This window comes from Onthophagus taurus, chromosome 11 (assembly GCF_036711975.1).
Source record: "Onthophagus taurus isolate NC chromosome 11, IU_Otau_3.0, whole genome shotgun sequence".
NCBI lineage: Eukaryota > Metazoa > Arthropoda > Insecta > Coleoptera > Scarabaeidae > Onthophagus > Onthophagus taurus.
This window is the reverse complement of record NC_091976.1, coordinates 3,632,651-3,650,916: the sequence shown is the minus strand read 5'-3', so window position 1 is coordinate 3,650,916 and position 18,266 is coordinate 3,632,651. Positions and strand designations below refer to the sequence as shown.

General features: G+C 34.9%; 1 protein-coding gene across 1 annotated transcript; it reads right to left on the bottom strand.

Moving 5' to 3' along the window:
* Window positions 1-4,310: 4,310 nt before the first annotated feature.
* On the bottom strand, window positions 4,311-17,861 carry LOC139431829 (piggyBac transposable element-derived protein 4-like). Its single transcript, XM_071200038.1, has 2 exons — window positions 16,692-17,861; window positions 4,311-4,469 (listed from the first exon to the last, which is right to left on the bottom strand). The coding sequence occupies exons 1-2, from the start codon at window positions 17,859-17,861 to the stop codon at window positions 4,311-4,313; spliced, it is 1,329 nt and encodes a 442-aa protein (XP_071056139.1).
* Between the last annotated feature and the right edge of the window lie 405 nt (window positions 17,862-18,266).

Below are 18,266 nucleotides of genomic sequence, written 5' to 3'. Positions count from 1 at the left end.
TTGAGATGAGATATTTTCAAGATATATTTCAAAATATGACATAAAATTTCACCATTATGATTACAAGATATGAGCCAAGATCGGCTTATAAAATATAAAGGTTGGTTTTCTACAAATGCGATAATGGATTCAGATTCTTTGTCGAAAATTAAGATTACTTTCTTATGGTTCCAAGTCAAACTTGGATATTGGAGTTTTTCTTACTAAAAATGTTCAAATTAAAACAGCTCTTTGTTATTTCTCGCATTTTGTTGTTTTTCTGCTCACCAACCTGTTTGCTTTATAATTAAGTGGTGCACCCAAGTGTGAGATGCTTTCAACAGTAGCAGATATAAATTATTGTCGTTTCTTGGGATGTATAAGGCCCATCTGTGACTGTCGACGGCTTATTATTATCTATTGCGGTTCTGGCTTGGTAATAATAAATTCGTTAATTTCTAATAACTTATCTTTGTTTGTCCTTTTCTCCTTTATATATTTTGAACTATAATCAAAGTCCATTATACCAGTTGTTATTTAAAGAACATAAATAAAATAAAATGAAGTTGCAAGTTAAAAGACGTTGAAAGTTCTGTGTCTACATATAAAGTCAGTTTATATGTAGACACAGGGATTTTTTTCAATTTATTGCATTTTACCTGTCTGTAATTGTTTCTTTGACGTTACTTCTCTGTATCTATTTTGGACGGTTTTTAGATTCAAGTAGCCTTTCTAGCCACTTGTCCAGAGCTTGAGCAGACTGCTTATCATTTATAATCATAAAACAAAAAAAATTTTCATAAAAAATAAAAATAGTATCATAATATATTTCTTAAATTTCAACATAAGTACAATTTACAAATATAATAAAAAAATGTATAATATTATTTTATTCCTTGGCATATTTCTCGTTTGAGTGAATTTTTTTAGTAGATTACTGTCGTTGTTTAAAATGTTGCGCAAATTTTCACAACAGACCAGATAATACAGCTATTAAAATGACGTGCATTCTTTTAATCAAATTAATGTCTACCTTCGTAATTTCCGGAGAAAGCTCTGGATTAACAAAGAAACGTCTTGCAGTGTTACCATCATTTGTATTTCCAAATCCTGGCTTGGGTATATTTACCATTAAATCACATTTGTCCCTAAAGAGTTTTTGAACCTCGAACTTGCCACTTCTTATGGGGATTTTATAAGATAAATGCAAAAGGCATTCAAAAAATCGAATCCAACCATGTACTACTGACATCCCGAATTGTATATATGTAATTAGATTTTATTTCTCTATTAATCATTTGATCAATAGAATTAAAGCTTTTCGATGTTGCGCCACAAATATAACATTTATGTGTAGAAGAAGTTTCAGTTAGTGAATTGCATACTTTGCCATCAATCATAGAAAAAATTAGCTTATGACTAACTGAAATTAATTTTCCATTATAAGTTAAATCACTGTTCTGTATATTTGTGATTTCTTTATCAACTCTATTTTTTTCTAGCATGGAAACTTTTGAAGACTCCTTAATAAAGTTGATTTTTAAAGGTCTGCAGAATCTTGTAGATGATGGGCGAGGATTTTGCCAAATTATCTCAGAGCTATCGCGTACCAAACGAAGCGGTACAAAGCGATGTTATAAACACAGATGAATCGCTTGTTTATAGAAACTGTGGTCGGAGCTGCCATCAAACCCCCACTTGGTTATTAAACAAAGTTTACTCAAATCCTTCTCATCTAGTGAATTTATGACATCCTTTTGTACAGTAATCAAACATTCTACGGTATAATTTAGCAAAGCTTGTAATTCAACTTCTGCTGAAGTCGTTGTGATATTTACACTTTCCTTATTTGGAAAGCATTTCTTTTTTTTTCCTGTACAACTTTGTAGGATGGGTATATGTCAGGATTTTGCATTCTAATAATGTTGTATTGACGTCTAGTTAATTTAGCTTCAACCAGTAGAGCATCTTCTGCTGACATTTGACAAGAACGAAATTCTTCCTGAAATTTGTAAGCATTCATGTATTTGCTTGCTTGTGTTGAAGAAGTGCTAGTAATTTTTTGCGGTGATAGATGCGATGGTAATATTGATGATCTGACATACCAATAATATTACTGTACCATCACTATACAGAAAATGAGTCGATTTATTGGCGCACCTTACGTAACATAAATGAAGCCGTAGTGCCCTCTTCGATGCGTACAGATTACTAATAGATATACATCAATTTGTACATCAATCAAGTAACATGTAGTAGATAACTATTTAAATAAACGATGAGTAGCGTATACGATTATCGATCGTATATTTCCTTCTAATAGGGTAATAATAATTACAAACTTAATAAAATTCAACTCAGTCCCTTTTGCGTAATCTTTCCTGTATTGTCTTTGCATCTGCTACAATCATTAATCCGATAAGTGCCAGGAACATCGGCATCATTAATATTAGTGATTTCTGTTCTTTCTTCTATTATCTCTTCTCTCATTGTCTGTTCCAAAAAGTAATCAGGAATTAACGGAACATCTCTCTCATAAACTTCATTTTCACCAAACATCGTTTCAGAGAGATCGTCTGATGAGAAACTGTCATCGCTTTCATCCATAGTAAGGTATTCCTCGTATATGGCGGTATCAACAAGATGGCGTTTTTCTATGTATTTATCTTCAGTTTTCTTAACATGTCTGACGCAATTTTACCAGATTTGTGGCGTAGCTGAAGCAATTGCATTGCGACAAAAAATTGAGAACGTCGTTAATTTTATAGGTGTTGTTGTTCCTTGTCACTTTATTTTTATCATAGGCCCATATTAATTCAATTGCGTTAAATTCACAGTGTGCAACTGGTAACCAAAGCAGTTTTACCTCATCGCCCCTAATTTGTTGTACCGAAGAATCTAACAGATAAGGTCTCTGATAATGATAAGGACGTGACAGTTGTAAAAGCTGTGGTCTGGTCATCGATGAAAATGTGGTATAACTTTCAGATACCGACACATTCCTTTCCTGAAGCCACCTGATGATATCCCCTTTTTTCCATGCTGTAGTTGGATTTCTGAAATTAGGATTCAACATAGTATGGTATGGGGCTTGGTCTATTATGGTAACAGATCTCGCTGGTATTATGGGCAATACATGTCTGAACCACTATTCGTAATGTTGTCGATTCATTTCTTGGTGATAATCAGCTTTAGCTTTCTTTTTCTCGCCAATAAAGCATTTTTCTGCACCCGGTAGAAATCCGTCTTCACTGCCAATGTGTAAGATAATGATTCTTTGACCGGCGCCTGATGGTCTTTTTATCCCACTTCTATAGCCATTAACCTTTTGAACACCATATAATAGATTCTCCATCCGGTGTTTCGGTAAGTTAGCAAAGAGTTTAAAAAATCTGCCCAAATCTGCACCATTATTCGGGTGTTCCATTAAAATTGGTTTATTGTTTAATTTTTTATAAACAAAATGGAGGTTTCTTAACCAACGATACAATGTTTTCATACAAAACGGTGGAAGAGCAGTCGGAAATCTCTTCGCAAGGTAATAATCGAATACCAGTCTTCTTATAACTCCTTGCAGTTCTTTATTACATTCTATCTTTTTTCTGGCCGATTTTGGCACTGGATTTTCTACAGTGCCTTTACTTATGCACTCATGAGAGACTCTTCTTACCGTTCTCACACTGACACCAAGGGCTTTTGCTGTTCTTTGAACTGCTTTCTTAACGTCCATTGCAAGCCCTCCCAGATTCTTTTCTTCGTCAAAAAACTTTCTAACTAAAAACTTGGTAGGAACTTTTACCTTTTAATATAGTATCAGTCATCTTATTTGTCAAGTCCTTTTCAACTGGAAAATTGTGACATACATACTTTTCCATATGTTGTTTTGTATATAACAATCCAGATATTGTTGTCGTTTCTAAACGGTTTCTTTGTTTAGTTCAGTGGTTCCCAAACTTATTATGGCTACGCATCCCTTGTTGAGCCAAAACGTGATCGTAGACCCCCTAGTCAGTGCCGTGCTACTAAAACTGTTTTTACCGGAATGCAGTGGTCGTAAAAAGTGAGCTGGCTAGAAAATTGATGACCTGTCACTGACTTGTGACGTAAAATAAATACATACAACAAATATTTTGATATTTAAAACAACATTAAAAAAAACATGTTCCTGTTTTAAAGAAAACATTTTTTAATGAGATGGCTGAGCCTGATGAGTTGTGATCAAATTATTTATGTTTAGCTCTATATTTGTAAGCAATAACCGCAAGTCACCACGAGCACTAACATCAAGTCGGGTTCTTTTTTTCGTAATCAGGTTCATAACCGCACTAAATCTACGTTCCATTAACTATGAAGACGAAAAAGCTATTAAAAACTTTTCCGCTGTGTCCTTCGGGATATAAAGTTGGTATCTGTTTTTGTAACCAATATTTTTCATATCCGTCAACAAACATTGGTTTTAATTCTTCGTTTGTACTTAGCTTGATAAGTTGCTAATGAATAAACACAGAGCTAGTTGATTTGTATGTAAAAGGGTCCAACACCCAATCGGCAATAACCAAATGAAGAATGTCTTCAAATCTTTTTTTGAAATCTAAGTGAAATTAAGAGAATTCTTCTCTTCCTAACTTTTCTTTATAGAAAAAAAAAGTTTTTTTACGAATGCAGATATTCCACTTTTTGTTTTTATTAAATTCAACTGATCGCCTTGCAGCTTCAAATTGATTTCGTTAAATTTGGCAAACATATCATTTCTTGAATGAAATAAATTAAGTCGCAGATCATTGTATTCAGTTTCAAAGAATTCTAAAACTTAATCAAAAAGTGAGTAAAATCTATTCAAACATGCACTTCTAGACAACCAACGTACTTCTGTGTTAAGTAGCAAACGATTGTAACCATCATCATTCTCCAGGCAAGGTTGAGTAAATAATCTCTCATTTAAGGCATTCTTTTTGATTTTATTAACTGCTGTAATCACATAATTCAGTGAGCGATGTAAGATTTTTTGCTACTAAATGTTGTCGTTGAATGACACAATGTACTGTTAATACATTCGGTACTGCTTGTTTTAAATATGCCAGAAAACCTCGATGGCGTCCTACCATTGCCGGAGGACCATCAGTAGTAACGCAAATGATATTACACAAAGGAATAGCTTTTGCTTAAAAAAATTTTTAATTCCTTAAATATAGTTTCATCTTTTGTATCAGTTTCCAAACATACGCTATAGAATCTTACAAATTTAGTTGTTAATACACTTCACAGACTTACATATACTACAACAACTGACTACCGTTCCTAATTTTTGCGGACCCTCCAACGCTACCTATGGACCCCCGAATTAATTTTATTTTGCTACGGACCATCTGAGAACTTACAGGGACCCTAAGGGGTCCGTAGGAACCACTTTGGGAACCACTGGTTTAGTTTTTAACAAATTATAGGTCGAAAACACTCTCTCGCAATTTGCAGAAGAGTGTGGCAAACATAGGATATTTTCCACAAAATTAGATAGAGCGATTTTTTCCTTTCTTGTCTTTTTCTTTAGTTAAACATTCTGACTCACTTGAAGATGAAGTTGTAGAACTCGAGGACGAACTTGTATAGGATGACGAAGAGTTACTACGATGCAAATTTCCAGCATAAGTGTTTGTGTTTTTGAGAACATGACATTTTTTTTTCAGTTTTATTGTTTAAATCTTAATTTGGGTCGCTATCAGTGTGGTCTACGTTACTTTCGTTTGCGTGAATCGGAGAAATACGATAATTTGGCAAGTCTGTGGCCTTTCGTTTTATGCGAATTGTAACTGGGTTACTTGGGTTTGTTTCAACCAGAAACTCTGGAATAACGTCAGTACTCTCAGTTGAAAATGTATTTTCAGTTTTTCAGTTGTTCTTGAAGATTCTATAGCAATACCTGACTTGTTGATGGCTGCTCCAGAAATGGAAGTACCTTGAGAGATAGTGACATACCATTCCCGTGCTTGCTCTGAGATTCAGCACTGCTTTCGTTTTGTTTTTCAGAATTTTTCAGCATATTTAGAATTCTAGTTTTAGTCGTAAAATGTAACGTATTTCCGGTACTATTATATTCACATTAAAGGCGCTTAAATGGTCGCTTTTCATTCAGTTTCCACAAATTCGGGTAGAAATTCTAGGCTGATAAATTCGATCATAGGCTAAAGATCATTATACAGATCAATTAATATATAAAAGGGGAGTTCATTACATCGCATGGAATTTTTATCTTCTCCTGCACCATGACGCTTAAATGATTGTTTTATTCTGTTTCCACAAAATCTGGTGGATATTCTGGCCTAGTAAATTCGATCATAGGTCAGTAATCTGCCCGATTTCTTTCGTGCGGTTTGTCGCTTAAAACAATTCGCTTCCTGGCGGTGCGCGATTCGGTGTCCATTGTCGCAGATTATAACGTCTGGCCCTGAACCGTCCAAGCAGTGACGGGCCCATAGACCTTGAAGTCATCGGGACATATTACGATGGTTCTATACATTTCATAGCTCATAATTAATACTTCCCCGTTTGACTTCCATTTATTCAAAACTTGTCTCCTCTTCTCAAATGTTCGAAATAATTTCGCTGTGTTTAAGATATGAATTCTTGCAGCACCACCAATACCGTTGTCGGTTAGGGTGGAACACCATTTAAGGTATTCCGTGTTCCAAGCTAGCAGAGTACGAGCGGGAACAACACACAAAATAGTGTGCCGAGAAGATCTTCTTAAGTAAATGTCGGAGAAAGCAATTGCTTGCAGTTTTCCATTTGGTCCAACAGAATGGGCTAAGATGCAACCTAACCCATTTCTAATAATATTCTCGCAGAGAACGTTCACGTCCATTACATGTCTCCTGAGCAGCTGAGCGACAATGTTTAGGGGGATACTAATATCATCTTGACGACTGAGAATTAATACATTCCTTCGTCATAGCACTCAAAGTAGTTTCGATATATTCAAATCGGCCCTCGTTATATAGTTTTATTAAACAGTTCAACTTACCTTTTGCATTCCTAAGCTGTCCTTTTAACTTATTGTCAGTTGAAAATGCATTTTCAGTTTTTCAGTTGTTCTTGAAGATTCTATAGCAATAGCCTGACTTGTTGATGGCTGCTCCAGAAATGGAAAGTACCTTGAGAGATAGTGACATACCATTCCCGTGCTTGCTCTGAGATTCATTCAAAACGAAAGCACGTTTTGTTTTTCAGAATTTTTCAGCATATTTAGAATCATTTTTGCTCGGCTCTCTTCCATTATTTTAGTTCTGAAAGACACAAAATACTGCAAATGTTACACCATTTTAAATATTAAAATGACCTTTTACTAAAATATTCGCTACATTTTTGTAGGTTTTAGTCGTAAAATGTAACGTGTTTCCGGTGCTACTACATTCACATTAAACGCCCTTAAATGGTCGCTTTTCATTCAGTTTCCACAAATTCGGGTAGAAATTCTAGGCTGATAAATTCGATCATAGGCTAAAGATCATTATACAGATCAATTAATATATAAAAGGGGAGTTCATTACATCGCATGGAATTTTTATCTTCTCCTGCACCATGACGCTTAAATGATTGTTTTATTCTGTTTCCACAAAATCTGGTGGATATTCTGGCCTAGTAAATTCGATCATAGGTCAGTAATCTGCCCGATTTCTTTCGTGCGGTTTGTCGCTTAAAACAATTCGCTTCCTGGCGGTGCGCGATTCGGTGTCCATTGTCGCAGATTATAACGTCTGGCCCTGAACCGTCCAAGCAGTGACGGGCCCATAGACCTTGAAGTCATCGGGACATATTACGATGGTTCTATACATTTCATAGCTCATAATTAATACTTCCCCGTTTGACTTCCATTTATTCAAAACTTGTCTCCTCTTCTCAAATGTTCGAAATAATTTCGCTGTGTTTAAGATATGAATTCTTGCAGCACCACCAATACCGTTGTCGGTTAGGGTGGAACACCATTTAAGGTATTCCGTGTTCCAAGCTAGCAGAGTACGAGCGGGAACAACACACAAAATAGTGTGCCGAGAAGATCTTCTTAAGTAAATGTCGGAGAAAGCAATTGCTTGCAGTTTTCCATTTGGTCCAACAGAATGGGCTAAGATGCAACCTAACCCATTTCTAATAATATTCTCGCAGAGAACGTTCACGTCCATTACATGTCTCCTGAGCAGCTGAGCGACAATGTTTAGGGGGATACTAATATCATCTTGACGACTGAGAATTAATACATTCCTTCGTCATAGCACTCAAAGTAGTTTCGATATATTCAAATCGGCCCTCGTTATATAGTTTTATTAAACAGTTCAACTTACCTTTTGCATTCCTAAGCTGTCCTTTTAACTTATTGTCAGTTGAAAATGCATTTTCAGTTTTTCAGTTGTTCTTGAAGATTCTATAGCAATAGCCTGACTTGTTGATGGCTGCTCCAGAAATGGAAAGTACCTTGAGAGTTAGTGACATACCATTCCCGTGCTTGCTCTGAGATTCATTCAAAACGAAAGCACGTTTTGTTTTTCAGAATTTTTCAGCATATTTAGAATCATTTTTGCTCGGCTCTCTTCCATTATTTTAGTTCTGAAAGACACAAAATACTGCAAATGTTACACCATTTTAAATATTAAAATGACCTTTTACTAAAATATTCGCTACATTTTTGTAGGTTTTAGTCGTAAAATGTAACGTGTTTCCGGTGCTACTACATTCACATTAAACGCCCTTAAATAGTCGCTTTTCATTCAGTTTCCACAAATTCGGGTAGAAATTCTAGGCTGATAAATTCGATCATAGGCTAAAGATCATTATACAGATCAATTAATATATAAAAGGGGAGTTCATTACATCGCATGGAATTTTTATCTTCTCCTGCACCATGACGCTTAAATGATTGTTTTATTTTGTTTCCACAAAATCTGGTGGATATTCTGGCCTAGTAAATTCGATCATAGGTCAGTAATCTGCCCGATTTCTTTCGTGCGGTTTGTCGCTTAGAACAATTCGCTTCCTGGCGATGCGCGATTCGGTGTCCATTGTCGTAGATTATAACGTCTGGCCCTGGACCGTCCAAGCAGTGACGGGCCCATAGACCTTGAAGTCATCGGGATATATTACGATGGTTCTATACATTTCATAGCTCATAATTAATACTTCCCCGTTTGACTTCCATTTATTCAAAACTTGTCTCCTCTTCTCAAATGTTTGAAATAATTTCGCTGTGTTTAAGATATGAATTCTTGCAGCGCCACCAATACTGTTGTCGGTTAGGGTGGAACACCACTTAAGGTATTTCGTGTTCCAAGCTAGCAGAGTACGAGCGGGAACAACACACAAAATAGTGTGCCGAGGAGATCTTCTTAAGTAAATGTCGGAGAAAGCAATTGTTTGCAGTTTCTTTCCATTTGGTTCAACAGAATGGGCTAAGATGCAATCTAACCCATTCCTAATAATATTCTCGCAGAGAACGTTCACGTCCATTACATGTCTCCTGAGCAGCTGAGCGACAATGTTTAGGGGGATACTAATATCATCTTGACGACTGAGAATTAATACATTCCTTCGTCGTAGCACTCAAAGTAGTTTCGATATACTCAAATCGGTCCTCGTTATATAGTTTTGTTACACAGTTCAACTTAGCTTTTGCATTCCTAAGCTGTCCTTTTAACTTAGACTATTTTGACATTGTATTACGATGAACGCTATTGTCTTCAACGTGGAAGGTGGACGGCTTGGAAGAACGGGAATCAACTTCCCGTTATCGTCGACGAAATGTGTGTCGATTAAGCTTGCAAGTTAAAATCTCTACACGACGCGGACAAGCCTTTTCCATTTTTAAATGACATTTCTGCCGATTAAAATGCAGACGAAAATTCATTTTTTCTTTCCATTGCGGGAACCAAACCCTAAAAAGGGCGCTTTCAGTTTCGAAAGAAAGTTACCTACTCCGGATTACGCTTGGACGAGGTCACCCAGGTAGAACATGAATCTTCCCCCTTCCTTCGCTCTCGCAGCAGGTCGGACGATTTCTTCAACTTTTTTCTAGGTGATGCTTCTCTGTTCAAGGCACTACTCGACTCTTGCGTCTAGATTTGGCTCAATTTACGTTAGAAGTTACTTCCTCAATATTTATACCTTTTCCCGCTGGACGCTCTTAACTCTAGGAATGTTGTTATTGGCTAGCGCGCGGCTCAACCAATAAGACAATACACATAAACTAAACATAAAAATAGGAAGGGAAGAATAATTCGTGCAGCGATCCTTTCTTTCTGCAAATGAAAAAAAAAATATTATTTTCGTATTTTAAATAATTTAACCTCACCAACATTTTCTAGATTGTTTGCAAAATGTCAGCGTTTAACAATTAATAGGAAGCGGTCTCGTGCTATTGAAATTCATTTGAAATGAATTTATTGTTAAAGATATCATCGAAAAAAGTGCTTAAAAAGCCGTTAATATTCAAGTATGAACAAGGTTTTTACTTATCAGACTATAACACCCTACTCCCATGAAATCTCACAAAGAGTCTGTCTTATTTTAGTATAGAACGATAAAAGTCGAAGATGTCCGAATTGTTGGAGGATTATTTGAAATTGCGTTCGGTTGTTCGAATTTACCCCACATGGTCGAATTCTCCCCAAGTTACAGTACCTAAATGACACATGTTTATATTTATTATAATATTTCCTCTAAAATTTCATGAACCTCTTCGGAGCAATATCCTCTTGAAATAAATTTAAAATTTGAACGTTTCAAACAGAACGCGCATCACATAGCTTCATTTTCTATTAAATCGATGAACCCGTTTAACGTTTATTAATAGTGAATAGTCCTGAAAAGGGCACATTGAATCTTATGATTCATTTTATATTTGAATATTTCAAACTCAAAGCACACTGTACTCACATTTTCATGGCAGTGCATATGTGTCCCCAATTCAATCCAATTTATTTCGAATCACTTTTTCCAAAAATCTAAAAGTAAATTCCATGGTAATTGTCGATGGAGTCTTAACACATCTACACGGGTTTTTATACTTAAATTAATTTTATGAAGGGCTAAATCCTTTAATGAAAATGCATTGAGTTGAGCCATTGTATTCGAAGTTTAATTTCAGTAGTATAGAAACGAGAGTTCTGGACCACGCCAATGTGATGTCACTCCAATGATGTTGTTTTAAAACTAACTTAAAATGCATTTCTACTTTATATATCACGTTTACTGCGGTAGGGGTAGAAATAGGTATTATTGTCACATAAATTGTAAATTAAACAGTTTTTATTATTAGAATAGTGAGATAAAGCATCGGATATGGTTTATTAGAAGAAAAAAATGTTCCTATAAATAATAGGTATTATTGTTACATAAATTGTAAACCAACGTCTTTTGTGTTTCAATAAAATATTTTAAATTAAAATAAATTTAATTTATCTAAATGAGATTTTTAACATGATATTTATTTAATATTCTTAATCTATATGAAATTAAACAATCTAAATATAAAATATAATGAACCTCTGACATAATAATTACAATAGGTATTAAAGAGGTTCTCAAATTTCCATCGACAAGGAAGTCTTCACATCTAATACATACGTTCTCACCCACGCGAGTAATATTTAAAATACCTTCTGCTAAAGGCATTGTGTGACCTGAATTCTTCTTGTTGAAGTAAAATTGTTTGAATATATAAATGAAACGTATTATCTAACCACTGTCGTACTGGGAGAACATAGTGAGGAGGAGCTCCGTCTTGTTGAAAATGTAATTCACTCTCATCAAGTAAGGCATATTCTTCTCTATCCAACTGATTCTCGAGAGCTTCCGTAATTACTGGATTGATAGTATTTTCTAACATATCCAAGTACACTTTTTTAAAGCACACGGTTTAGCGAAAAACCTTTCAATATGTGTTTACAATTTGTTAACTGGTAGCAGTGTTCATAATTCCTAAATTGATCACATATTAAACTATGATCCATTTTTTCATTAAATATATCCTTATCGACATCCGGAATTGTGCTCAAATAATGATTTCAATGTGTCCTCAAAACGTCCCAGTTACATTCCAACCAGCTTTTCCAAAGATACAGTACCAACTCCTACGGTATTTCTCCATGCAACTTCAAAACATCAACTCTGTTACCTAAATGCAAATTTACAACATCCGCGGCAATCTCTTTTAACGTAAGCATTTTTAACAATTAATTAAATCGAAAACACTGATGACTCTTCTGTAGAATGGCAGCGTAGAATAAATTAAGGAAGTACCTATGTTCATATACATCTTTTTCCCCTAACAAAACTAAGTAATAACCTTTCAATATTGCTGCTTCATTTTCAGATGCCCCAAGGTCAGCCTGGATGTATTCTTGGAGTCTTTGTCGTTAGTCTATAATATATATTGATGTCTCTACGATCATCGTTTTTGTGTGAAGCAATGTCTCACAAGCTTCACAGAACTGGTAGGAAAGCTAGACACCGTTCATGCCTGCATATTTCAAGATCATTCTCACCTGGCTCATTATCCCCGTCCATGGGAGAGTAGTGGGATTCTAGTGTTGGAAATAGGATGAATAAATGGGCATAATAATGTTCTTCTGGCTGAAACACGTTTCTCTAGAAACATCCTATCACTGTAATACTTCTTCATTTTCTATTGCTTCTAAAGAATCGCTATAAAACAACTCAACTTGTTGGAGGTGTGTTTTAAGCAGCGTTTCAAAATTTTGATTTTCTTCTGTATCTGCATTCTCGTTTTTATTATTTAAGATGTCACATGTTTTGCAAGTGTCTTTGCGCGCCATTCCGAACATTATGTCAAAATTTTCTCGGAAATATCTTCCATAGAAATCATACGATATTTGTGGTTTGTATGGACGGTTATCTTGTTTTAGTCGGTGCGTTACCGGTTGGTATTTTACATTACTGTTTGGATGATTCGATTTTCAATGTCAACATTTATCAAGTTTTTTTCCAACAAAAAATATGAGAAGAAAAATCACTTACCTGTTGCCTCGACATTTTCTTGAAAATTTTATTCTTAAAATTTAATAAAACAAAGTTAAAACGACGTTTTAAAGTATTAACTAAAAACTAAAATTAAATTATTACTAAGACTCATTTACGAGGGTTAAAAAAACAACTACTACGATTAAAAATCGTTCTTCAGTGAAGATGGCCCTACTTTTAAAGTAAAGTTTTACCACAGTAAAAATAACAAGCAGTAGCCTCACTCCGTGTCGGTACGATAGATGTGGGAAGTCGACCTTCAATAACCTTGCGCCATATACTGGGCACAAATCACGGCAGGTCCGTATTGACAAAATTTAAAACGTCGAAAATGGATGAACAGTATCATAATAGTATCATACTAGTACCATTACACCAGGAGTTTGAGCCATGTGGCGACGCTGAACAAACTGTAAATTTTGCTTCTGACCTCTAGGTCGTCTGATCCGTAAACGTCCGTCAGAATTCCATAAGCAAAATCGGGATTCGTCGCTGAAGACGATAGTTTCCCATTCATGTTCCCAATGTAGTCGGTTTTGGTTCCGCTGCAGTCTGGCATCTTTATGTTGTTGAGTCATAGGAAGACGAAAATAACGAACGGACGATATGAACGTAACCCAAATGTGCGTACTCGACGATAAATCGTCGAATCTTCTTATATTGCACTTCGCCTTAACAGCTGATCTTCGCGTGCTGCTATCACTCTAGGACGTCCACTGCCTCTACGACGGGTTTCTAAGCGTTCTTCCTGCCAATCCATCCAAGCCCGTCTGATAGTGGAGTGAGGTCGGCCCATGCGTCTGCCAATTTCCCGAAAGCTTAAACCAGCCTCATGCATCCCGATAATTCGTCCTCTTTCGAAGGGCTTAAGATGGCGAAAATTTGCACGTCTTCGAACTCGTGGCATTTTTGAGACACTAACTTTACTAATGCAATCAATGACAACAATCATAAACAAACGGCTAACTACTCCGAAAAATACTATTCAACAACACGCAATTTCAGGACCTAACAGACAGATAATTTCTATCAGCTGTGGCAGATGACCGTCAAAATTTAATCATTGTCTACATGGACTAACTGATTCTACATAATTTCAAAGTTCTTCGCCTACTCCTATGGGGTGGTTCATTTCTTTTAAAAAGCAGAATATAAATACACATATAAATTAACTTTGTGATTTAAAAAAAAAATTAAAATGTAGGTAAAGTAAAGAAAAGTTTAGTAGAACCGCTCCTGATTGATATAATCACCAACCGCCGGGTTATGTATACCGTTACATAACACATTTAAGTATTCCCCATACAAATTTTTTATATACAATAACATATTTAAGTTTAATAAAAGTGGAGAGAAATAAATGTTGTACTTTAACGATTATAGTATTTATTGTTATTTTTTGGTTTCTACCGGTTTCGGCTTGACGCCATCATCAGGAAACCACCAATTTAATTACAAAGAAGGAAAATTTAGGATTATATCATAATTCTTATTTAAAGCTTCATAAAAATAAAATTAACTCATAAAATAAACTTACGTTATATGATTTTTTTTCTATTCCTAAACATAACATTCGGTTTCTCGCTCCTTTTTAAGCTAGATATAATTGTTTAACGTTCAAATCACTAAAATTAATCTTTTATATTTTATATACTATTTTATAGTACAAGATGTTGCAAATCCATAGCAATCATTAATGTTAAACTGCGATCAAGCATTCCTTTTTTTTTGGGAATTATTATCGTAATGAATAGATCTTGTAAAATAAGTATTAATTCACTCCATGCTGGAACGGGCTGAGCTACTTGATGTTGATGTTTCTTCGAAATCATTTACAATGGGATGAAACCGTTTTAAATGATCAGCTAAATTGCTTGTATTGCCACTGGTCTTATATTTTTTCCACAAGTCACACACTTGGTAAATTTTTTGTCATTGGATCTTTTGAAATATTTCCAGACAGCAGAAATTCTTTTGCGTTTATTACCAATATTTCGCTTCGTGTCTAAGCTACCAGATTCAAATGATTCAATATCTGATCCGCTATATTCACGCACTGTTTCATCATTTTCAATTGATTAACCAGCGCAAGCTTAAAAAAATTATTTAGCAATTAAATTTACGTTAGATATCTACGTAATTTGGTTATGCTATTGCATGCAATGGCAAATTTCACTGAACGTATTAATGTAATGGGGCCATTATCTCAATTGAATAGAAAGGCAGTCTTTAAAAAAATCGATAAACTATGTAAAAGTAAGAAGCATTGGTAACATTTTCAGATCCTAAAAATTCTGAATAAAAAATAAAAAATTATAGAAGTCTTCAATTTTGCTAAACTATTGAATAAGCCAATAAAAAAAAGATGTAACGGCCCCATTGAACATAATCTTTATTACTATTTGTGATCGGGTCTGTTTACGGACGATTCCGATAGACTGATAGAGGAATACACGCTCTTTGGAATGAAACTTTCTATCTTTATTAATAAATTGTAATGATTTAAATAAAATATTGCCGCTACGTAACCTAGCACGTTGTAATGATTTTTACTTTTTTCATCTGTTTACTGTTTACTCAAAAACTTGATTTCGCAGGATAGGTCCCTTTTAATAGACCAGACCAGGTCACATTTATTATTTGACCAGATTGGGTTTGGTTACCTGAACTATTTGTTATTAATTTCCATATTTTCACAATAGATATCCATCGCACCCGTTCTAACAAACCAATAGAAAGTTTCTATTAGAAACTAACAAAATGCGACAAATAAAACGCCGAACGTAATCACGAACATAATCTTGTAGGTTAGGTTAGCTAGTTAGCGATTTTAGCGAATGCCGCGCAGCGCCTGTTAATGGAGCCGAGTCCGAAAGGTGGTAATATAATTACAGAAATCTGTAAATGTTACTGACCACTGACCACTGTGACGCATAATTCCTTATCTGCATTTCTTGTATTTCATTTTTATAAAATAATAAAATTTTTTAACCACTTCATGCACACATTAATTTGAAATTTTCTGTCAAAAAATTATCCATTTTTCTTCTTTTATAAATTTTGAACACATAAATAATTAAAATAAAAAAAAAATATTTTCAGTAGTATAACAAGTTTTATTTACAAGATTTACAGGTTTATCTTTTTTGTAGTATATATTACATTTTTTACAATATATTTCAAACAAACGGAGTTGAAATTGAAAAATTCAGTTTTGTATGGTATTCCATGAACCAAGGCACAGCACACAATCCTACATCACAACTTTTGCAATAGTACCTAGTTTCCTTCCTTGGTCTTTTTCCTTCCTTGTTCTTCTTATTGCAACACACAGCGCAGTACCTACATGGAGCAGCTTTTTTTTTCGTTGGTGGTACATATTCGGGAAAATGGCGCTCGGTCAATCGTAAGGGTCCAGGTTGATAGCTAGGTCGACCTTTCCTGGTAGAAGAGGTTGAATGAAAATTCTCTATAAGCTTCTCAATTAGTGCCTGCCGAAACTGTAAATTATTCTTTTGTCCACCGTTTTTATTATATAAGACAAAAGCATTCCATAGCGACATGTCTAATAAGTGGAAAAATATTTTCTTGTAATATTTCTTCCCTCTTTTTCTTGCTATAGGATAATCATGCAAATGTTGATCTAGCCGATCAACGCCCCCCATTGTATTATTATAGTCAATAATAACCTTAGGTTTTTTTATCAGTCCACCGTCTTTGTCCCTCTTTTTTGTAGTTTCCCTTGCGGAATTATGGACAGTAGAAAGCATACAAACGTCTTTTTTATCCCTCCACTTCAAAACCATGACTTTTCCTCTTTGAAATGCGGTAATTTCGCCTTTTTTTAATTTTTTTTCCCGAATTTCTTTGGGTACTTCTTGCCGATTCATTCGCATAGTCCCATATGAATCTGTTTTACGTTGTGCTAAAAAATCTGCTAGCTGAGGGGATGTGTAAAAATTATCTGTCGTTACGCAATATCCCAAATTCAGTAACGGTTCCATCAAAGACAAAACTATTTGGGAAGACATAGGCCAATTTTTATATTTATTGCTAATAAGGGTTCCCTTTCCTGTGTAAATTATACTCGAATGTACATAGCCCGATTTTGATTCGCACAACAGGTATAATTTTATGCCAAATCGAGCCCTTTTCAGTGGAAGATATTGAATCCAGCTAAGACGACCTTTGTACATCATCAAACTTTCATCAATGCTGACGTCCCTCTCAGGAATGTATAGAGAACTAAACTTGCCATTTAGATTCTCATATACAGGCCAAATTTTATTCAATTTGGGGTGTGGGTGTGTAGCACTATTGTAAGTTACATTATCCGCAAAATGTAAATATCTTTGGATTTGATAAAATCGTTGGTATGTGAAAAGTTTAGAAAATATAGGTGTCTGAAACACTTCAGCTGTTGACCAATACATTCTTTCTTGTGGTTTCTTCACAATACCTTGAAGAATTTTTATGGCAAGGAAGATATGCATTTCTGCAACAGTTACAGGTGCCCAAGGTGTCGCTGATGATCCCGGCTGTTGTTGGGCAAATCTGTTCGTTTCGGTCACCAGAAGGTTTATCAAATAGTCATCAACAAATAATTGGTAATATGCCAAAACATCTTGACCATCAGGTATTGGAAAAGTGCAACCTGGGGTTCCCACAAATGAAAATCTAGGTGGTGCAGGGGGTGGCTGATCTGTATCAATGGCACACCAAGTTCTTGATAAATGAAAATGATCTTCATCGGAACAGATTTCATCTGATTCAAGATCACTCTCCTCACTTTCATCAGATCCACTTTCTTCTAAATTGCCGTATTCGACGTCAGTATCATTACTACTACTATCACTCATTTTGATATAGTTTTACTAAAATAAGTAACGCAAAAAAACAAATGTAACAAAATAATATGAAATAGACACATACAATATTTCTTACCAAGTATTTATAATGATGTATTTATAATGATGAATTTATAAAATATAAACCAAAAATAATTTTTACGCTCGTACTGTATAAAGAACTATAACTCACAAACACTGCTCTAAACTGCGCTAAAGGGCCGCTGAGATCGGCTATATAACACGATATTTTTGTAAACATCCTTATTTGTATCTTTGAACAGGCAGGTAGTAAATAAACTTCGAATAGGCGGGAACCACAGCCGGAACTAAATAAATATGAAGACGCGAAAGAAATAAAACAAAACATTTTTTTTGTACACCAAAAATAAATATCTATTTGAAAATATGCGAATT